General features: G+C 53.8%; 1 protein-coding gene across 1 annotated transcript in view; it reads right to left on the bottom strand.

The window, feature by feature from the left end:
* The window catches only part of DUOX2 (dual oxidase 2), a 21,710-nt gene extending 7,300 nt beyond the window's left edge, over positions 1–14,410 (bottom strand). The window contains exons 1-22 of the mRNA XM_009323869.1: positions 14,389–14,410; positions 14,007–14,090; positions 13,106–13,270; positions 11,850–12,037; positions 10,303–10,504; positions 9,545–9,711; positions 9,400–9,460; positions 9,157–9,253; positions 8,875–8,962; positions 8,412–8,520; positions 7,915–8,078; positions 7,301–7,467; positions 6,990–7,108; positions 5,508–5,645; positions 5,078–5,191; positions 4,249–4,451; positions 3,816–4,001; positions 3,164–3,389; positions 2,391–2,484; positions 1,956–2,152; positions 1,640–1,709; positions 1,067–1,162 (exon numbers count right to left, since the gene is read on the bottom strand). Coding sequence (XP_009322144.1) covers positions 1,067–1,162; positions 1,640–1,709; positions 1,956–2,152; positions 2,391–2,484; positions 3,164–3,389; positions 3,816–4,001; positions 4,249–4,451; positions 5,078–5,191; positions 5,508–5,645; positions 6,990–7,108; positions 7,301–7,467; positions 7,915–8,078; positions 8,412–8,520; positions 8,875–8,962; positions 9,157–9,253; positions 9,400–9,460; positions 9,545–9,711; positions 10,303–10,504; positions 11,850–12,037; positions 13,106–13,270; positions 14,007–14,090; positions 14,389–14,410 — 2,957 coding nt within the window. The remainder of the gene's footprint in view (positions 1–1,066; positions 1,163–1,639; positions 1,710–1,955; positions 2,153–2,390; positions 2,485–3,163; positions 3,390–3,815; positions 4,002–4,248; positions 4,452–5,077; positions 5,192–5,507; positions 5,646–6,989; positions 7,109–7,300; positions 7,468–7,914; positions 8,079–8,411; positions 8,521–8,874; positions 8,963–9,156; positions 9,254–9,399; positions 9,461–9,544; positions 9,712–10,302; positions 10,505–11,849; positions 12,038–13,105; positions 13,271–14,006; positions 14,091–14,388) is intronic.
* Positions 14,411–19,213: the final 4,803 nt, after the last annotated feature.

The following is a 19,213-nucleotide window of genomic DNA, read 5'->3' as shown; positions in this document are numbered from 1 at the left end:
GTTGCTGCTGAGCAGTGCTGACACAGCGTCAGGGCCTTTTCTGCTCCTCACCCCACCCCACCAGCGAGCAGGCTGGGGGGGGCACAAGAAGCTGGGAGGGGACACAGCCGGGACAGCTGACCCCAACTGACCCAAGGGACATTCCATACCATATGACGTCATGCCCAGCATATAAAGCTGGGGGAAGAAGAAGGGAAGGCGGGGATGTTTGGAGTGATGGCGCTTGTCTTCCCAAGTCACCATTACGTGTGATGGAGCCCTGCTTTCCTGGAGACAGCTGAACACCTGCCTGCCCATGGGAAGCAGTGAATGAATTCCTTGTTTTGCTAGCTGCTTGCGCAGCTTTTGCTTTCCCTATTAAACTGTCTTTATCTCAACCCACAAGTTTTTTCACTTTTAACCTTCCGATTCTCTCCCCCATCCCACTGGGCGGGGAGTGAGTGAGCGGCCGTGTGGGGCTTAGTTGCTGGCTGGGGGTAAACCACAACATCTAGTCAGATAGATTCCTCAAGGAGATGATTCAGATATTCTGGCCATGAATAACAACCATTTAACTACTTCCTTGTAGAAATATTTGCTGCTGCCACAGCAGTGAGGACCAGAGTCTCTCCTGCAGCTCTTGCAGGCAGCTCAGGGGTGAACCAGCAGCGTCCCAAGGGGCAGAGGAACGCAGGCAGGACCTGCCAGGGAAAGTCCCTCTCTGTGGGCAAGGCATACACTCTAAAAACCACTATCCTGAGCTCTGGAGTTGGACGCTTCTTTTTATTTTTATAGAGGCACATCACCCAGACCCAGCTACGGCACCATCCCCACCGAGACAGGGCTATTACCATAAGTCCTCAGCCAGCAAGAGGCTGTGATGTGCCTGTCTGGGCTGGGGCATCTCCTGCAGGGACCGTCTCACATTCCCTCCCTACGTTGCACCACTGTCATGGGCGTGCTGGCTCTTTGCACGCAGTGCCATTTGACCAGAGGGCTACCCAGTCTGACACAGAGACATGAGAAAGAGCAAACAGGCTGAACCCGAACCCAAGAAGTGCACCCAGTGAGGAGAGGGTGTACTCACTTTCTGCCTGGTCTCTTCCTCAGCTCTTGCCCGTCTCGCTCTATGTAGTGGCTCATGGTGTCCAGGTTTGGGTCTTTCTCCTCCTCTGAGATGGTTCTGTTGGGAATAGAGCTACATCTAGCCCGAAGTTGTACTTGCAGGAAGGGCTTGCCAAAATTGTCCCCATTTCCCCACTTTCCATCTCAGGCTCAGCTGAGAAGGTGTCCAGCAAGCCTGCTTCAATTAACTTTAACTGCATAGTACACAGATTGGATTCACACAAGATAACCCTCCCCTCTGAAAAGCAAGGTAGGACTCCCATTCCCATGTAGTGAATGCAACAGGGGCTCTGCAGGAGGCAGTTCCTCCTGTCTGACCACCTGGGTGCCAGGGGAGGAAGGCAGCAGCCCCACCGCAGCCTCCGGCTTGCTCATGAGCATGTCCCAGCATGGTTGTCCCCCTTCCCCAGCACTGGGCATGCGAACACCTGCTGGGAGCATTTGTTGGAGGGGCTGAGGTGAAAGATGGATGTGCATCCGGGCAGAAAGAGAAGAAGAAATAGCAGCAGCAGCAAGACTAAGGAGGAGAGCTTACTCTTTTGGCTCTTTCTTTTTTATGAAGGAGACGCGGTTGTTCAGGTTTTGCTTGAGCACCTCAGGGACGCCTTTCAGGAGCCAAAAGGACAAACAGCTGTTTAGAGTGTGTGAGATGCGGTGGACAAGGATTAGGCATCTCCCCTGGGCAGGGGTGGGGTGGGGAGAGGCTCTGAGCTGACCCAAGCACGTCGCACACAGAGTGGCAGCTGATGCCCCATTACTGCGGTTGGGATGGAGAGATTGATGGGACAAGATTTGGGAGCTACACATTGGGTGCTGCCCATCACCTCCAGCCCTGCAGGGCCTGGGGTGACCCAGTGCTCCTGCCCACTGACCTTTGACGCAGAGCTGGGTGAGACGAAGCTCGCTGTCGTGGTCCCGCAGCATGTAGTGGAAATCCTCCCATGTCAGCTCATCCCTGTCCTGAAACCCTGAGGCCCAAAACATGGACTCGGTCACCTGCTCTGCCTGGTCTTTTGACAGGCAGTTGTTGGAGATCTCGATGAAGGACCTGGAGTAAGGACGAGAGATGGGAACTTCAGAGGACCACAGCTCGAGTCCTTCAAATAACACAGGGCAGAGCCCCAGACCAGTTTCACAGGAGAAATGGGCTCTTGGTTGCGAGTGTTGAGCCCATGGCCTCTCACATAGCACCCTTGGGGAGTGAAGCACAGAAACTGGGAGTTGCTTTTGAAGACATCTGTGTTTACAGACATTGCGAAAACATCTAGAGAGATGAGGAGAAGTACCTGAGCATCCTCAGAAACTCCTCCTTGGAGAGGAACCCATTCTCATCAATGTCATACATCCTGAACATCACCTTGGACTTCTCCTCCGGGGACCCTGGTGGGGAGGGCGAGAGGCGAAGTAAGAACAAGACCCTATTTTCATCAGCAAAAGTGCTTTCAAACATTGTCTTTGAGAGTCTGAACCTGCAGCAGTGAAGTCTCACCCAGCCCTGAAAAGACTGAAAGCACACTGCTGATCACAGCTTGAAGAGTGACGGAATGTGAATAGCGTGCCACCCTTCTGCTTGACTTTCTCAAGTGCAAGGTGAAAAATCAGGCAGATACACATTCTTTCTTGTGCATTATTTTGCAAACTCAAAATGTGCTTTTGCACAGCAATGATTTTTCTGGGAGCTGCTTTGATTGAATTGGGCATTCACCACCTCCATCTATGAATCTACTTTTCCAGTGGTCATTTAGGGGGGATCAGATATGACCTCTTATATGGCTGTTATCATCTGTCAAGGGCAGGATGCGTGGTCTGTTCAGAGGACAGGGCAGACTTGTCTATGGTGGCGACAGATCAGCAAGTCACTGCTCTGACATAGCTCCCCTCAGGGACAGTCTTACAGAAAACATAATTAAAAAATACATTGTCACTGCCCCATAACTCAAGTTGAAGCTGTCCTAAGTGAAGAGAATAGATGGATCTTGTCCTTCACTCTGCTGGTGGCGTTGCCAGAGCCTAGAAACAGGACTTAGAGCAATAGATGAAGAGCAGCTCCAGCTCCCACCTTTCATGAAGACCACCAGAATGTCCAGGAACTCCCGGAAGGAGATGTAGCCATTGCCATCTTTGTCAGCCAGGGAGAACATGGAGTCCACAAACATGGAGTCGGCTTTGAGCCCCAGGGCCTCAGCAAATTCAGCCCTGCTCAGCTCACATGTCAGAGACTCCTTTGCCTTCTGTGAAGATTCAAAGTTGAGCTCTCCAGCATCAGACCTGTCGATTTCCAGCACCTGCAGGTTGTGTCCCACAAAAGAAATCCCATGAGTGCTGGCAGAGCAGAAGGCTGGTGTTCACTTGCCTGACCTATTGCACAGAGGCCAGTGGCTCCCCTGGCACAAAACTCATGGCAGATACCATGGGGAAGTCCTGTGTCTCTCCTACACAATGTGACTTTCACACTAAACACCACTGACCATTATGGAGACCTTAGTTACATCATCCAAAAGTCTCTTTGCGACTTTAGACACTTACATCACCACAGCAGAACTCCCTTTGTCTTCTGCAAGGGAAAATGTCCCTTGGTCCTGAAAGTATTGCCAGCTTCCTTGTGCTTGGCTTATCAGCTCTTACAGAGAGCAACAGCAGCAACGTTCATTGCTTAATCAATACAGAAATACCTTCCTCCATGCATCAAAGCCTGCCACACCTCTACATACCTGAGCAAACAGGTGCCTGAAGAAAGTCTCCAGAATTTGTTTTCTCTGCTCCTGCGTGACTGCCCATTTCATCAGGCTCTGCTCCTTCATCTCAGACATATGCAGGTCAAGGCCACGCTCCTCCAAGTAGCCTCGTAGCTTCCCAATGAAGTTGCTCCTCTCTGCCTCCTCGCTGAAAAGCAGCACCTGCAAAAGACCCCACCGAATGGCTGTGAGCAGCAGAGGCTCGGTTCAGATGTGAGTTCTGCTGCTCTTCACCACAGTGGTCGCTCCATGGTATGAGCTGGACCTGGTGGTTCTCAGGAGGCCACAGCCACCCTTCAGGGACCTACGCTGCTCCCAGTGCCCAGGACTGAGTGGTGCAGTGACCAGTGGCAGAAGATGGTGGAGGGTCCAGGGGAAGGTATCATACCCCAGGCATCATAGTACTCACCAGGTCGTACTCCTTGGGGCTCTTCAGGAGCAGAGCTTTGTTTCCTTTGTTGCTAGAGAGGATCACCTCCACCCTTTGATGGACTTTCAGGCTGATGCTCCGGAGCACAGACCCTCTCCCATCCAGCACTTTGAGCACTTTGTCAGCTTGGAGCTGAATGTAGATGGGAGAGCTGTCTGTCTTGGGACCGTGCCACTCCATGGCTGGTGGGAGAGAGCACAGGACTCAGCTGGAAAGGCGCACCTGTGCTCCTATTCATCCCAGCACCTCCTTCACCGAGATGCAGCTTGGAAGTGATTGCATGACCAGACACACGTTAAGGGAAAAATGATGATCTCCCAACTGCAGAGCTCAAGCGCATGGACAGTGGAGGAGCACAGGCCATTGAGCCGGGAGGCAGGATTTTTCCAGTGTCCAGGACAAGGAGATACAGTCCCTGTCCTGGAGCTATTGGTGCAATTGCTCCACATAGGTTTCCTTCAGATAAGGTGTGATCTGGAGAAGGTTGTAATTAGAGGGTCATAGGATGATTTGGGTTGGAAGGGACTCAGGTTGGAAGGGTCTCTCACCCAGTCTCCCGCCTAAAGTAGGACCAGCTACAGGGTCAGGCCAGACTGCTCAAGGCTTTATATAGTCAGGTCTTGGATAGGATGGAGACTGCACAACGTCTCCGGGCTACCTGCTCCACTGCTTGACTATCCTCCTGGGGAAATAGTTTCTCCTTATATCCAGTCTGGATATAAGTTTCAAGCCCAGCCCTGCCTCGGTATGTGCCCTGACTTCAGCAGCATCACCAGACACCATTGCAGGACCAACAGTGCCGCCTCACCATGTATGGCCTCGCCAGTCACCTCCCTCCGCACGCTGGAGCCCTGCTTCTTCTGCAGCTTCTTGAAATCTCTCTTGCGGAGAATGGCAACGATCCAGGCAACAAACAGAGTCACTGAGGACACATGGGAGAAGAAAGCATGACATACCACAAAGCTCCTTCCTGCTTTGGCAGCATCACCTGGATGACCGGGGCAGACAGGGGTTTATTTCTTCCCCACCACCCCCAGTTCAATGCTCCATGGTTTTACTTAATGCAGGGCTGCACCATGAAAGCCCTGCTCCCACCTGATGCCCAAGGACCCTGCCACCTCAAGGACCTTGAGAGTGGCCAAGACTCAGCAGCTCCTGCTGGGAGGTGCTTGGTCCATGGGCATTCAGACCCTTTCTCTGGTGGAAGAGGAGATGGATAAAGAAACAGAGCGGCAAACCTAAAGGCAGACAGCAGAGGACAACGATGATGATCCCGAAGCCTGCACCGCTGCCTTTGAAGTAGTCCAGCACGGTCATGGGTGTGCAGTTGGCCAGGTGTTGAGCTGTCAACTGCTGGGGCTGGGGGCATGGGTCCCCTGCATGGGGGGAGACAGGCTGTGAGTGTCATGGACCTTTTACCCCTCTCATCTCCATCATCCCCAGGAATCTCTGCATTAAGATGCCGGTGGGGTTCATTGCCGAGTGACCCAAGGAGTGCTGCAAAACTGGGATGCCCAGGTTAAACTCCAGATATCAGGGGACAACCCTTGTTTTCAGGTTGAACCTTTGCCTGCCACAGCAAACCAAGCGCAGAACTGGACTCAAGCACTCTGGGAGTTCAGCACCATCACCTCTCCCAATGGGATGGGCTGAGCAAGAAGCATCCTGGGCCACGGCAAATTGGGGCTCAGACCCTCTGCTCATCCTTATGCTGCAAATCCAGGGAGACCTCCTGGTGCAATTGCATGGAATGTACGCCAAGGGAACCCAAATGCCTTGCAAGAGCTGGAACGTGCACCAAATAGAACGCTTTCGGTAAATGGGAAGGGTGTGGCAAGCTCCTGAGAGGAAAAGGCATACTGCTGTGTTTGGCTACATCTCACCCTGCGCATGGCAGCAGGACTCTCTTTGGGTCTTGGTGGGGAGAGGAAAGCTCATTTCAAGGATGGCACAGGAGGGCACCAGGGTGAGGGGTGCACATCAGCACAGGACTAGGCTGCTCCTAGCCTGCTGGGAACCCAAAACATGCTGGGATGCAAGGCCTGAGCTCTCCCTGGGCTAAAAGCCAGCTGGTGCGGTTCATGCTGCCATTGCAACCACATCTGCAGGAAAGCCTGGCCAGCCCTTCCAGCCCTGGTTAACCAACAACCACGTCGGTGGAGCAGCTGGGCAGGAGAGGGCCTTGCGGTACAGCACCTGAGGCACATTCAGGGGTTGATGCAATTAAAGGCAAAAGTAGGCAATGTTACACAGTTACAGTATGCAAAGCTTAACTCATCTGCAAACTTCATCACTTTTTGGGTCACTCATCGGTTTAACCTGCAGGCCTGTGTGTGCTCGTATGTCAAAGGAGCTAGAGGACACATCAGTGAGGAGCGTGACACAGCATGGGGTAGGCAGAGGCCAAGTTTTAACCCCAGCATGACCTTCCAGGGCATCAGTTGCATTTTTGTACTCTGAGATCTTTCCAAGGCTCATGCAATAGACATGCCTGGACTTCAGCCCACTTTCAACATCAGTGCTGCCCGCCTTGCCTACAAGCAACCCTTGCATTTTGCACACATTTTGTTGGCTTAGGGGCAGGTGTCAGGCTTCAGATACTGCCAGCCCAATGCTTTCCCTGTGTCACTGAGTCACCGACTGTGTCACCGAGATGGGTCTGCTTTCCTCCCTAACTTGCTGGTGCCATTTGCCCCCTGTGCCCTGCCATTTGCACTCACCCTCCCTCCAGACAAACACGCAGGGCTGGAGTTCTTTGGGGTCTGCGTGGGTGACGGCAGCCAGGATGTTACGGAAGGTGGTGTTACGGATGTCCCTGGTTTCCTCCACTGTGAACAGCCTGGGGAAAAAGATGTGGGGCCAAGCGGTGGCCCTGGGCATCACTGTCTGGTGGCAGGAGGGATTGGCTCCCCACACTGTTTTAGGAAGCTGGAGGATGTTTTTTCCTCCAGCCCCAGTTGTTATGTCTTACTGGGGCTGGCAGAGCAGTGGGCAGCCTGCTCTGTGTGCCAGACATGGAAGAGGCCTTTACCCGTTCTTGGTGTTTTCGAACCAAAATCTGTCACCATCACGCAGGCGCACAAACTGGTCCAGGATGATGGCACTGAAGAGGGAGCCGTCACCCTCCAGCATGCCTCCGGGGAGCAGCTCCAGCCCAGACGTGTTGTTGGCATACAGAGCAGCAACCTTCTCCAGGACCTGGCCAGAAACCCGCACCACACACATGTGAGCAGAGGGAATTCTGCAGGGCCTCAGAAAGTCTTGGCAAGCCTCAGGAGGAGTGAGGAATGTGCATGTCCCAGGCATCACACGCCCGTGGGTTGGGAGGATGCTCAGCCCCGTGCAGCCTTGAGCTCACGGCTTGGACTTGAGCAACTAAGCACCACTCCCAGAGCATCTCAGCTCCAGGAGGAGCAGAGATCCCAGCGGCACAGGTGCTTAGCACTGGGGCAGGATATATTTATTCACGTCATGTAATTACACAGTTACTCCAATGCAACAGCCCCGCAGGCATGAAAATGAGCTAGGGCAGGATGCGCACTGATGTCCCTCTTCCTACGTTGCTGAAGAAGCCAGTCACTGCCTGGACTGCCCCAACGTCCTTTGACCCATGCACTTTCCGTGCCCTGACCAGTTCCTCGTTACCTGTTGCTCCAGGTGTGGGGCAAGGTCCGACCAGTTCTGGAGAGGCTCCAACCCAAATCGCTCCCGGGCTTGGTTATAGGTGGGCAGGCCAAGGTCTCGTCCGCGCTGGAGCCAGCTGGCCACATAGTCAGTGCGGGAGTACTTCAGGGGCCCGTACCAGTAATCTGTGGGTGGATTCGAAGCCATGGTGATGGCAAGGCAGAGCCGGAGGAGCAACCCCAACGGCCCCAGCTGCCAGGCTGGCCTCGTCCCTCTGCCATAAGCCATGCTGAACATGGAGATCATCTCCATGCCCTTGCCAGGACAGTCCCAGGAACATGCTTAACATGCCCTGCAGCTTCTCTGCACCTCTGTTAACAAGGTTGAAGCTGGTCTGAGTGTGTGGTTGGGTGCTGATGGCGGTGGCGATGAGACCTATCTCCCCACCTCGGGCCCCACACATCCCCAGGAGAGGGTCCCCCACCGACGCGCCAGCTGCAGTGCAGGGGAGTGCAGACCTTGGAGATCTTCCACCACAATGTTGTCTTCCCGCTCTGCAATCTGTGAGCTCATCCCCAGCAGGAGGTTGTCCACATCCACATCTTCTGCCTGCTGCAGCCTGGTGCTCTGAGGGGAGATGGAAAGAGCAGGTGATGCCTCACAGGTCCGAGGACATGGGGCAGCCCCACACCCCTGAACTGGTGCCCAAAGGGGTGCAGACCCTGGACGTAGGGGTACTAGGGATTTCTTCCAGGCTCATTTTCTCCAGCTCAACCTTGAGGTCTGAGCCTGCCGTGGCTCAAGGCCGCATCCGGGGATGTCTGGATGGGGAGGACCTCACACCCCTTGGTTGGCTGTCATGCTCTGTGCCCAATTTCCCTTTCACCTCCCTGTGGGGTCTTCCGTAATGTAAAGCAAGGAATGAAGCCCCTCCGGCCAGCCTGCCACGTCCTCAGGACCCCCACGCTCCCTTCCCCGTACCTCTCTGCTCCAGTAGCTGTTGCAGAGCCGCACTGCTGGGTATGAGCCACCGGGGCCGGGCACTGTCTGAAACTGGCAATTGGAGGCTCTGGAACAGCAGAGAAGAGCTGGACCCACAGCCCCCAACGGGGGCTGCCCCGAGCTGGCGGGGTCTGGCTGTCCCAGTGAGGGGCAGGACGCCAGGGAAGGGACAGGGACCATCCCCAGCCACCACCTCAGCTCAGGCATCCCCTTCCCCAGCACGGGCACTGCTCTCCCACAGCACTGCCGGGCTGCTCCTACCTTTTGTAGATACCCGGTGGCACCATGGTGGCCAGGAATTGCCCTGCAGCTGCCATGAACTCTGGTGAGAGGCTGGGGTCCAGATGCTGCTGGTAACCTGCAGAGCAGCAGCCACAGTCCAGCACCCAGGCTGGAGAGAAAGGGGGCTGAGCCCCCTCTCCTGCCCCATCCTCCAGCTCCCCTGGTCCCCCCACCCGTGCTCCCCGCACACCCTGCAGCTCCATCACCCGCTGTGCCCCTCACCTTTATACTCTGGGATGGGTCTCCCCAGCAGAGTTGGCAGCCACTCGTACAGCACGATGCTCTAGGGCACAGGGGAATTGGGTCAGGGACAGAGCCAGGAAGGGTATTGGTGGTCCTGGCAGAGCTGGGGGGTCCCATCCCTCACCTGGAAGGTGGCGATGACCTGCTTGCGAGCGTGCTGGAAGAGGTCCTCATCAGACCAGTTGGGGTGTTCCTGGGCCAGCTTCGTGGCCAGGTGGTTGTGGTACCGAAACCAGGCAATGCTCTCAGCCTGCAGGAAGCGGTTCTCATTCCCCCAGGCGTTCCCCAGGTCTGCAAGAGCCGCCGGGACCGTCACTGGGGGATGCTGCCACTGGGTCTAGCTTTGCCCTTGGCTGGCGGAGCACCCCCAGCCCTGTGGCTGCACCCCAGCATCCCCTCATCGCCTCGCCCTTCCTTCCTCCCCAGGGAGACAAGCAGCCTGAGTGAGCGAGAAGCAGCACTGGGCCCCCAACATGAACCAAAGGTTGGGCAGGTGAGGAATTCAAAGCAAGCAGAGCAGTTTTTTATCCGTGGCAGCCCCTTTCCCCAGAGGAGATCACCTTGGATCGGAGGGACTAATAGCCACTGGACTCTGTGTTGGCTGGGAAATGACCCGCTGCCTCCTGGGGATGTGGCACCTTGAGTTCATGGCATGTCTTTGCTGGGAAGCCTTTGGTGGGGCACGCATATTCCTCCCCCTCGGGCTGGAAAACTGCCTGCTCTCCCATGGGACTCCTGACCCACATGTCCCAGCTCACCACACTCCCCTGCCCTTTCCTGGGGTCCCCTCTGGGCCCAGCTGCAGGGACATCCTGCCCCCCCCTGCTCACAGTCAGGGATGGAGCCAAGCAGGTGAAAACCCATTGAGGATGCCACCATTACCGTAGATCCCCCGGGGACCACCCTGTCCCGTGGATGGATCCAGCGCTTTCCACATGGGGACCCTCCCGTCTGTCTCCCTTGGGAGGCGCCCGCTGGGGCCCGATGCCAGCTGTCCTCCCAAGAAGCTTCTCAGGGCATCGCTCCAGGAGTGCGAGGGGCCATAGATGGAGCTGCCATCCAGCCAGCCTGTCACCTCGTTGGTCTAGGGCAGGCATGGAGAACAGGCATTAACAGGCGCCAGGGTCTCGGCAGAAAGGTGCAACAGAAAGGTCTGAAAAGCCCCAACCCGGCCCTTTTGGTCTTACAAAGCAGCCACCCCATCCCCTGTTTTAACAAGAGCTATGAGGATGCAAATATATACACCGACAATCTCTATGCAAACTGCAGGAATTAGTGCCAGGTACAGGAAAAGACCAAGCAACAGGTTTTTTCAAAAGTATATTTTGTTGGGTTTTTTTCCCCAATTATTTTCAGCTATGCCCAGAAGCAGACATCTGTGAATCCCTACATAGGCAAGACCAAGCTGCAAGGGGACTAAACCCATCTCTGGGGAAACTGGAAACACTGGAGCTTTCCCCTCTGGGGAGCCCTGTCCTCGCAGCAGGGAGTCCCACTGCCCTGGCAACATGTTGAATATCTCCCTTGCCAAATGTTTTCATTAAAACATCCTTTTCAGTCTGAAAACACAGTGGTGTTTTCATTTTTCTAAGGTTTGAAACACTGCTAAAACCATGACTTGCTAATCTGGTCTCATCATGGTTTGTCACATGAAAGGTTCAGGGGGCTATTTTGCTTTGGCGATTTTGATTGGGAAACTTTCCAGCATGAAAGAAAAAGCACATGGGCTTGGGAACATATCCAGCCTCAGCATAACACAATACAGTGAAATTGGGGGAAAATCTGGATTTTTTCCAAACTGACTGAAATTCAGAGAAGCTTTACAAGTTTACAACTTTATGACAGTACCGGCTCAGTTTTGTGATGCGTTATTAAAGATAAGAGTTGGTGCCTAAAAAAAATGTGTCATAATTACTGGCGTTCTAGAGTGGCACAAGTGTATAAATTGGTTATGGAAGTTCATTACACTTGTACCAAAAAGACTCCAGTTATCACTTGTTCCACCAGATACAGGCAGCCCTACCTTTGCTCATTCTGACTGAAGTGATAAAAACTTTGGCAGCCAAGGAAGACTGTGAACGGCTCCTGCTTTACCCATTCCTCTTCTGCCCTCCATAAACCATGCAAGAAACTCAAATTTGCATTAAAATAGATGACACAGGCATATCTAGCGTAATTACGTTTTCTTTGGCCAAGAAAAGCACTGACCTTGAGCAACCACAAATGTTGCTCTGTGTGAACCAGTACCTTGGAGGTTGTGCTTTGGGTTCATTTGCAATTTGTTCAAACACTTGAGAGACATATATTTTTAAGGAAACAGCGGTGCTCTCCTTTTATCTTTGCAAACGCTATCTTGGCTGCTACGGACCCCGATGTTGGGTGAAGAGGAATTTAGCCAAAAGGCAAAGAGCAAAGGAAACGCTACCTACCTGTTCCCGGGGGCTGTTGGGACTCTGCCCCGTCTCCGTCGCCCAGTGGATGCGCTGGAAGGGCAGGACCACATCTCCAGTGCCTGCAGGGTCAAACACGAGGTCTCCGGATGGGATGTGGATGTTCAGGAACTCAGCAGGGCAGCCGGGTTTCTCTGTCCCCAGAATGTCCGCGAGCACGTGGAAACCTGCCAGAGACCCAAGCACGGTCAGCAGCTGGGAGCAGGACGTGATGGTGCGCAGCTGAGCCGTACGTGGGCTGAGGGGACCACCCTGTGCAGCAAGAGTGGTTTCCTTCCTGCCTTCACTGCTGGTTTGCTCCACGACTTTGAAAAACTCTGGGCTGGAGCCCAGATGTGCTGAGCTCTAGTACACAGGAATAGGGCTTCAGGTGCCCCTGGCCAGACCTCATGAGTAGGGTAGGGTCATTCAGGGACCAGGGTGGAGAGACTCAGCCAGCGGATGTTCAGAGACCACCGGCAGCTGGACCATCTGCTGGTCACCACTTCACCAGGAGCAAGGCTCTGCATTTAGCCACTATTTCCCTGAGCTCCTCCTTGCTTGTAGCCTTCAAGGCCAAGGGTTGCTGCTGATGCTGAGCCCGGTGGCTGCCATTGCTGTTGGCCTATTTGAGCTTTGGTGTGGTGGGAAAAACTACCTCCAGGGAGAAGCTAAATGGTACCACACTAGTGTCTGCCCCTCCCGTGGCCCATCTTGGGGCCGAGCACCCCAGCTTGGGTGTCTGGGGATGTGTATGCACCTTAAGCTGTATGGGGAGCTAATTGTCCACTTCTTTGTCAAGTTCGGCCTGTTTTCTCAATGAGCCGAGGGTATTTCCCAGAGACAGACATCCCCGGGCTTGGAGACCCGAGACCCCGCTGAGCTCCTGAGCGACAGCAAAAACTTTTCTGACTTGCAGCGATTCCGCCCAGCAACGACGCAGAGCGCGGCTCTTATCGCATCTGTTAGGCGTTTTGCAACAAGGTAACTCTATCGCTAAAACAAATGAGGAAGTTCCCAAACGACAAATATCTGCATTTGTGGCAACTGCCAAAGGTCATAAAAAATTCACGCAAACTCTTTTGGCTGGACAGTACTTTGGTATGGCGATACCCAAGGCTTTACCTTTTGGGTGTGGGTCTGCTATGAAGCGGTGGGTGAGGAACGCCCCGACGTGTGGCCTTGGGGTGTGAGAAACCAATGTTTTTCCACTCAAACCAACATCTTTCCACCTGGTGCCAGGCCCCAGCTCTTACCGAAGAAGACAGCCAGGACGGTTGTGTTCCTGCGGGAGGGCAGCCCGGAGGGTCCCCGTGCCACCGCGTTGCTGAGCTGGCGAGCATTGGGCACGTGGGGCTCCTGCAGAGCCTGGTAGACACCATCTGCGTAGTTGGCCGGCAGGAGACGCAGCAGCCTGGCACCTGTGTCACCAAATCAACACAGCATGGGTCCGGTGGCACCCGACAGACGGGAGACACAGTGATAGCGGGGTACACCGGCATGTGCAACGGTCCCAGGAGAGAGCAAGAGGATGGCATAGATGCTTATAGTGGCCAAGAACATGCAAGTTTTGGTACCAACACCCAAAACTTCTTGCAATATTGGGATCCATCCTCTTAAAACTAGGAGGGATCCTCCATGGGCGTGTTCCCTTCCAGTTGTCCTTCTCTGGTCCATGTACATCCCTGTTACCTCCTGGAGGTCTGGGGTGGTGTTCTCCAGTGGGTAACTGGAGCGATGTTAAGCTGCCCGTGTTGACTATGCAATACACAAGCATGGTGATTGCCAACACCATAGGAAACAGGAGAGGGAACAGCCGGAGAGGCAGAGAGACAAGGGAGATGAGAGAGAAACACCCTGACTTCACACCCACCACGCTTGGGCAGCAGGTAAAAGTGGCAAGGCCAGGACACGGGAGACAAAACTGGGCTGCTTAGCCCCTCCAGACTGCTCTAACGGGGCTCTTAGGCGCATCTAGGGACCTACCTTGAGTGCAAACAGCCACCTCTCAGAGCCACGGGAGGTGGCATTGCCTGGTCACCTGCCTGGTTCAGGCTTAAGCCAGAAAGGGTTTCTCTCTCAGTTGTAAAGCGGGCCAGATGCCAAAGTGCCAGCTTGCCCTGTCCTGCCATCCCCATCCCCAGGCCTGGCACTCACCCACTGAGCCGCGGCTGTGGTGCAGCAGGTTGTTGTACCAGCCGTCGTAGCGCTGGACCTCCCAGGAGATGCTCTCCTGGGCTTCTGGAAGAGACCGGACCCACTTGGTGAGCAGCAAAAAAAATGCATGAAACGAGCATCTCCATTACAGAATTGTATTTATATTGTGAAATTTTCCTATATTCTTTCTGAAACTTTCTGTACAAACAGTTTTTTAGACAAATTTTGCACTCTTTTTGAGGGATAAGCAATGTCTAAAATTAGAAATTCATGCTTGTGATCCTGATGTCCCCAAATCAATTTCTGGCCCCCACCAGACTACTTCCAAAGGATCTTCATTTTCTCCTTCTTTCTCATTGTATCAGAAGAAGTCTCTCCTTACTTCTGACCCCCACAATGTCCATGTGAGTCAAGCAAAGGCCTTGACACTGGAGTTATGCTCTCCTCCGTGCATTGTGTATCAGCATCAGCCTTTGTCAATAAATATATACTTTGTTTTCTTTGTGTTAATGTTTATTGCTTTTATTATAATACTAGCAAGAGGCTCCAGTTCCTCATTACGAGGTGTGTACACATATAAACAGCAGTAGGTGAGTCTCCCAACCTGCAGGCTCTGCAAGTTCAGCATTTGCTCCATTTTTCTTCTTCTCTCTTCACAAACTGAGTCATGCCCATCTCTGATATGATGCCCCACGAGCTAGAGGAAATTCCTCTGAGGGGCAGAAACTACACAGGATCTCCCCTTGGATCTCCTTCCCTGAAATTGTACTTACTCCCCAAGGTCCACGTCACCAGCAGAACCACGGTCAAACTCAACATCATCTCCATGGGTTGCATCAGCCACTGGGTCTTTGGAAGCAGCAACCTGCAAACAGAGAGGAGGAGGGAGCTGGAGCTGGGCTGTTCCCGGAGGCTGGGAACATGCACAGACCATAATCTCAGCTCCCTCTTGTGGTTTCTGCTGCCTGGTAAAACCCTGCTGCCTTCATCATCCATCAGCAGCATCTCCTGATTCAGGCTGTGGGAAGGTGGCAGGGGGCACGTGAGATCCCATCACCCTGGGAAAGCCCTGTCAAGAGGTGCCAACTGGCCCGAGAAGACCTTTCTGCTGGAGCAGGACCTTTCTGCTGGAGCAGGACCAGTACCCCTGCCTCGGGGTACCCTAGCTGTATGTTCACAATTGATCATCCATGGCAGGAAGAGGTTAAGCTGTGCCAGCTCCGTTATAGAAACATGCTCTTCGTTACAGAAACAGACGTGTTTCAGCTGGCAATTTCTCTGTGCATGCATTGTCCCATCCAAGCAAAGTCCAGCTGTGAACACGATGGGAACAGCCTCAGCATGCAGTCAAGCGCCCCAAAGTGCGCTAATGCCGCAGATCAAGGCCTCTCGATCACCTCTGGGCTAACTCGATGGCACTCTCTCATGACCAGCCTTCCTCACGAGGCTTTACCATCTCACTTTCCACAAAGGCCCTGGATCCAGAGCAAATGTCATCAGCGGGACCTGAACCTTTAAAACCCTGGCCAACACCTCACCGAAGAGGGGGATTCCCAGCCGGTGAAGGCTACCTTTTTCGGTCATAAATGATACAATGCTGCCGCTGGCTTTCCATGCACAGGGATGCCAAACTTGGATTTAACTCCAAGATAGGGTTTTCCACTAAATACGGCTCTTTGTCCCTTGTTCCAGCACTGTGGGTGTGTATCCAAAGACTAGCATCATTTCAGAGGAGTTGTGTTGCCAAGAGATGCGGCGTTGCACAGGTTTCAGCTTTTCCTACATCGCTCTGTTGCAAGCCAAAGTGATGCTTTTAGTTTCTTTTTTCCATTGTTTTAATCTAAATGTAAAGAAATGATGGTTTCAGGAAGGCTTACACATTGCAGCAGCTCTGTAGGTTTTATTTCTTATTTACTGGGAGTTGTGGTGGGGATTTTTCACTTATAACTACCAGTGGCGCAAACTATAAAATGTAAGTCACTAAATACACTGTCCACTTGGCAAATGAAGTGGTTTGAGATTTAAATATTGTCATTTGTGATCACATTAATTGCGTGCATAAAACTGAATGCTCATTGCTAGGTTGTGAGCACAGCATAGCATATAACCTCACATGAGCATAATCCCATTCCACCAGAGATTCCTTTACTTTTGGCCTTTTGCAATTAGAAAACAAGCTGTTTCTCAAGAAGTGACATTTCCACATTCCTCTTCCGTCACAACAGCTCACCTGCACTCTACACCTCACAAAACGTTATTACAGGCAAACTGCTTTGTTAGCTTTCCGTAACATGGATTTAACATTAAATCACTGTTGAAATACCTCTGCCCTGATTGCATTTTTGGTTCTGGCCTCACCTCCATGCACATGGGAGTTGGGGCTGCTGAAAGCCTCAGAGCTGCTGAGAGCAGCATTGGGTGGTGTCTCTGGTCACCCAGTGCCACCCCTGTCCTCCTGGAGCATGCCCCTGTGGAAGGGGCCCCAGAGGTCTTCCATCCCACAGCCCTCTGCTGAGCGTGGTCTTGTGGACATGAGATTTGGGTTGTGCAGCTGGTGGGAATCAGAGGCTCCGTGAGCCCCATCCCATAGGAGGAACACAAATGTTTGGCCAATGGGTGAAGCATGGAGATGCCTAGGACCTCTGCCAGAGGTCTGAGCAGAGCCCAGTCACCGTCACCACATGGGACCCTCCTGCCAGAAAGCTCTCTCCATTGAAACAGCCTGTTCCCTGCTGAAACCAATGTGGAGGGCTGTGTGGCTGGAGATGCCTGAGCAACCTGCGGTGGTTGTGGTTTGCTTGTGCCCAGAGGTCCACGCGACCTCCCGCACTGTAGGAAGGGAGTCCCCATAGACACAGCTGGATTTATCTCCTGCTGACTCAAAATGTACGGAGTTGCAACCCCCATCTAGAGCTGAGGCCTGAAGGTGCCACAGAAGATTTACTGAAGTCACTCAGGAAACATGGGGCAAAGCCAAGGCTCAAAGCACATCACCACGGTCACAGTGTAGCATGTCTCCCCCTTCCCCTTGGGTCTTCTTGCAGGGCTCCAGCAGAAAATGTGTTTTAAAATTCCTTCTGTCACTGAGCAAACCTCCCATTTCCTCAGATACTGGAATTGCTCTTGACCCAAGCCATGAGATGACATGCCAGTTCTCATGCATTTTTCATCTCTCCATGGTCCAGCACTGAAAACCCACTTATTGCCTAGTCAATCCAAGACTGGGGGGGTGTGTGTGTGTGTCTTTCCAGCCTCGACCATGGCCAACGTGATACAGTGACAGTGGTGGTCTTTCTCCAAGCAGTAGGGTGGAGAAGCAGAAGCAGACTTCTGAGGGCCTTTCCCACCAACATGGAATTTCTCTTCCATGCCTTTACACTGCCTTTATGTCTTCCTACAGGTTACTGGGCACATCAGCAGTTTGTCTCTCCCAACCAAACCTCAAGAACCATTTTCCTTCCCCAGGAGCAGCTCTCCCTGGCAGAACTTGGTCTGTAAAGGCATGAGGAGACATCGACACCATGTCTCCCCCGCTTATCAACCCTTGTCCAGCTATTGCTGGGAACCTCCTCACAGGCAAGGCTGACTCACAGCAGTCCTTAGAGGATGCACTCAAGAAGAAGAACATGCAGATCTGGGCTAGGGACCTCATGCCCAAGGAAGATGGGCATCTCATGAGTGGCACTCAGCTGTCCCACAAGCTCCTTTCCCATGCTTCAGCTGAGAGCTCCAGCTTCACACTCCCCAGTGTGCTCCCCCACGTGTTGAGGACCAGTTGCCAGGCTTCTCCAGAAAGAGCCCCCTGCTCTCACACCTGCCTCCCAAATCTCGCAAACCACCCAGGGAGGTCCTTGACATAATGAAACCAGACTGACCTTGGAAGCCCATGGTGCAGCTTGCTGAGGGAAAGCTTTGCAAGCTTGGATTAGTTCCACAGACTTGTCAAGCTTTCCAGGAATTTTGTAAGGTCTGATGAGCCCTCCAGTCCCTGCTTTTCCACAGATTCCCTGTGCCACCTTTGGAAAGTCATTCCCTCCCTCTGCACCTAGTGAAATCAAGCACCCGCTTCCCCAGCCTTGTCTTCTCCCATCAGAGAGGATCCCTGTGCCCTATCAAGGCCTGGAGTTTCACAACCCTCCAAAAACCATGCTGCAGAGAGTGCAAACACGTGGCTTTCCCCCAGAGCAAGGATCTCCCGCTCCACCTGATCTCAGCAGATTTGGCTCCCCTAAAGTTAGGACTTCAGCCTCCAAATGTCCCCTGAGCTCTCCCCAGAGCCACATGTCAGCTGGGACTGTGGGACACATCAGCATCCTGAGAGAGCAGCAGCCCCACTGCAGAACTTAGCATGACCATACAGGTAGAGGAGAGCAGTTTCAAGGCATTCGAGAAGCCTGGAGCCTGATTGCTATGGTCCTTGTTAGTCACAGCTTATTTCTAGCTCTCCCCAGCGCTGGTGGGACAGACTGAGGGACTGCCACCTTCCCCCACCAGCCAGCCAGCCCTGAGGTTTCAGAACAGGCTGCATCTCCCCAGCCTTGGATGTCATCCAGAAAATCCCAAACCTGTGCACACGCTATGGACAGCATGCGCACAGGGACCAGCGGTATCTCCAGCTTTCCCACCTGGGGACACCCCTGGGGCCAGATGCCCCAGTGCCACCACAGTGCACAGCAGGGACTCCCTCCCCTGGCGGGACGTTAGGGGTCCCTGCCTGTCCCCGCAGTGTCCTGTGCCCATGCAGGCAGGGACATGCATAGTCCCAACCCACCCTGTCCTGTGGCCCTGCTCCCTCACAGGCAGGGATGTGCGTGGCTCCATCGCACCCTGCAGGTGGGGATGTGCATGACCCCATCCCATTCTCTCCTCACACATGACCCAGACTCCCTCCCCTCAGTCCGCCATGCAAGCAGGGACATGGGCGGCCCCAACCTCCTAAGTGCCCCATGCAGGTCTGTGCCCCAAGCAGGCAGGGACACCGGTGGCCCTCGCCCCTTGGTCCCCCATGCAGATGGGGGCGTGTACCCCCCATCTCACCCTGTGCCCTGCCCCCCAAGCAGGCGGGGACACCAGTAGCCCAGCACCCTGGTTGCCATGCAGGTGGGGGGGGCACACGGTCCCATCCCACGCTGTCCATCACACAGGAAAGAAACGTGTGGCCCGACCCCTTCCATCCCCCCACGCATGGCCCCATCCCAACTTGTCCC

Source organism: Pygoscelis adeliae, unplaced genomic scaffold, assembly GCF_000699105.1.
Source record: "Pygoscelis adeliae isolate BGI_AS28 unplaced genomic scaffold, ASM69910v1 Scaffold365, whole genome shotgun sequence".
Classification (NCBI taxonomy): domain Eukaryota; kingdom Metazoa; phylum Chordata; class Aves; order Sphenisciformes; family Spheniscidae; genus Pygoscelis; species Pygoscelis adeliae.
This window is presented reverse-complemented; position numbering and strand designations above follow the sequence as displayed.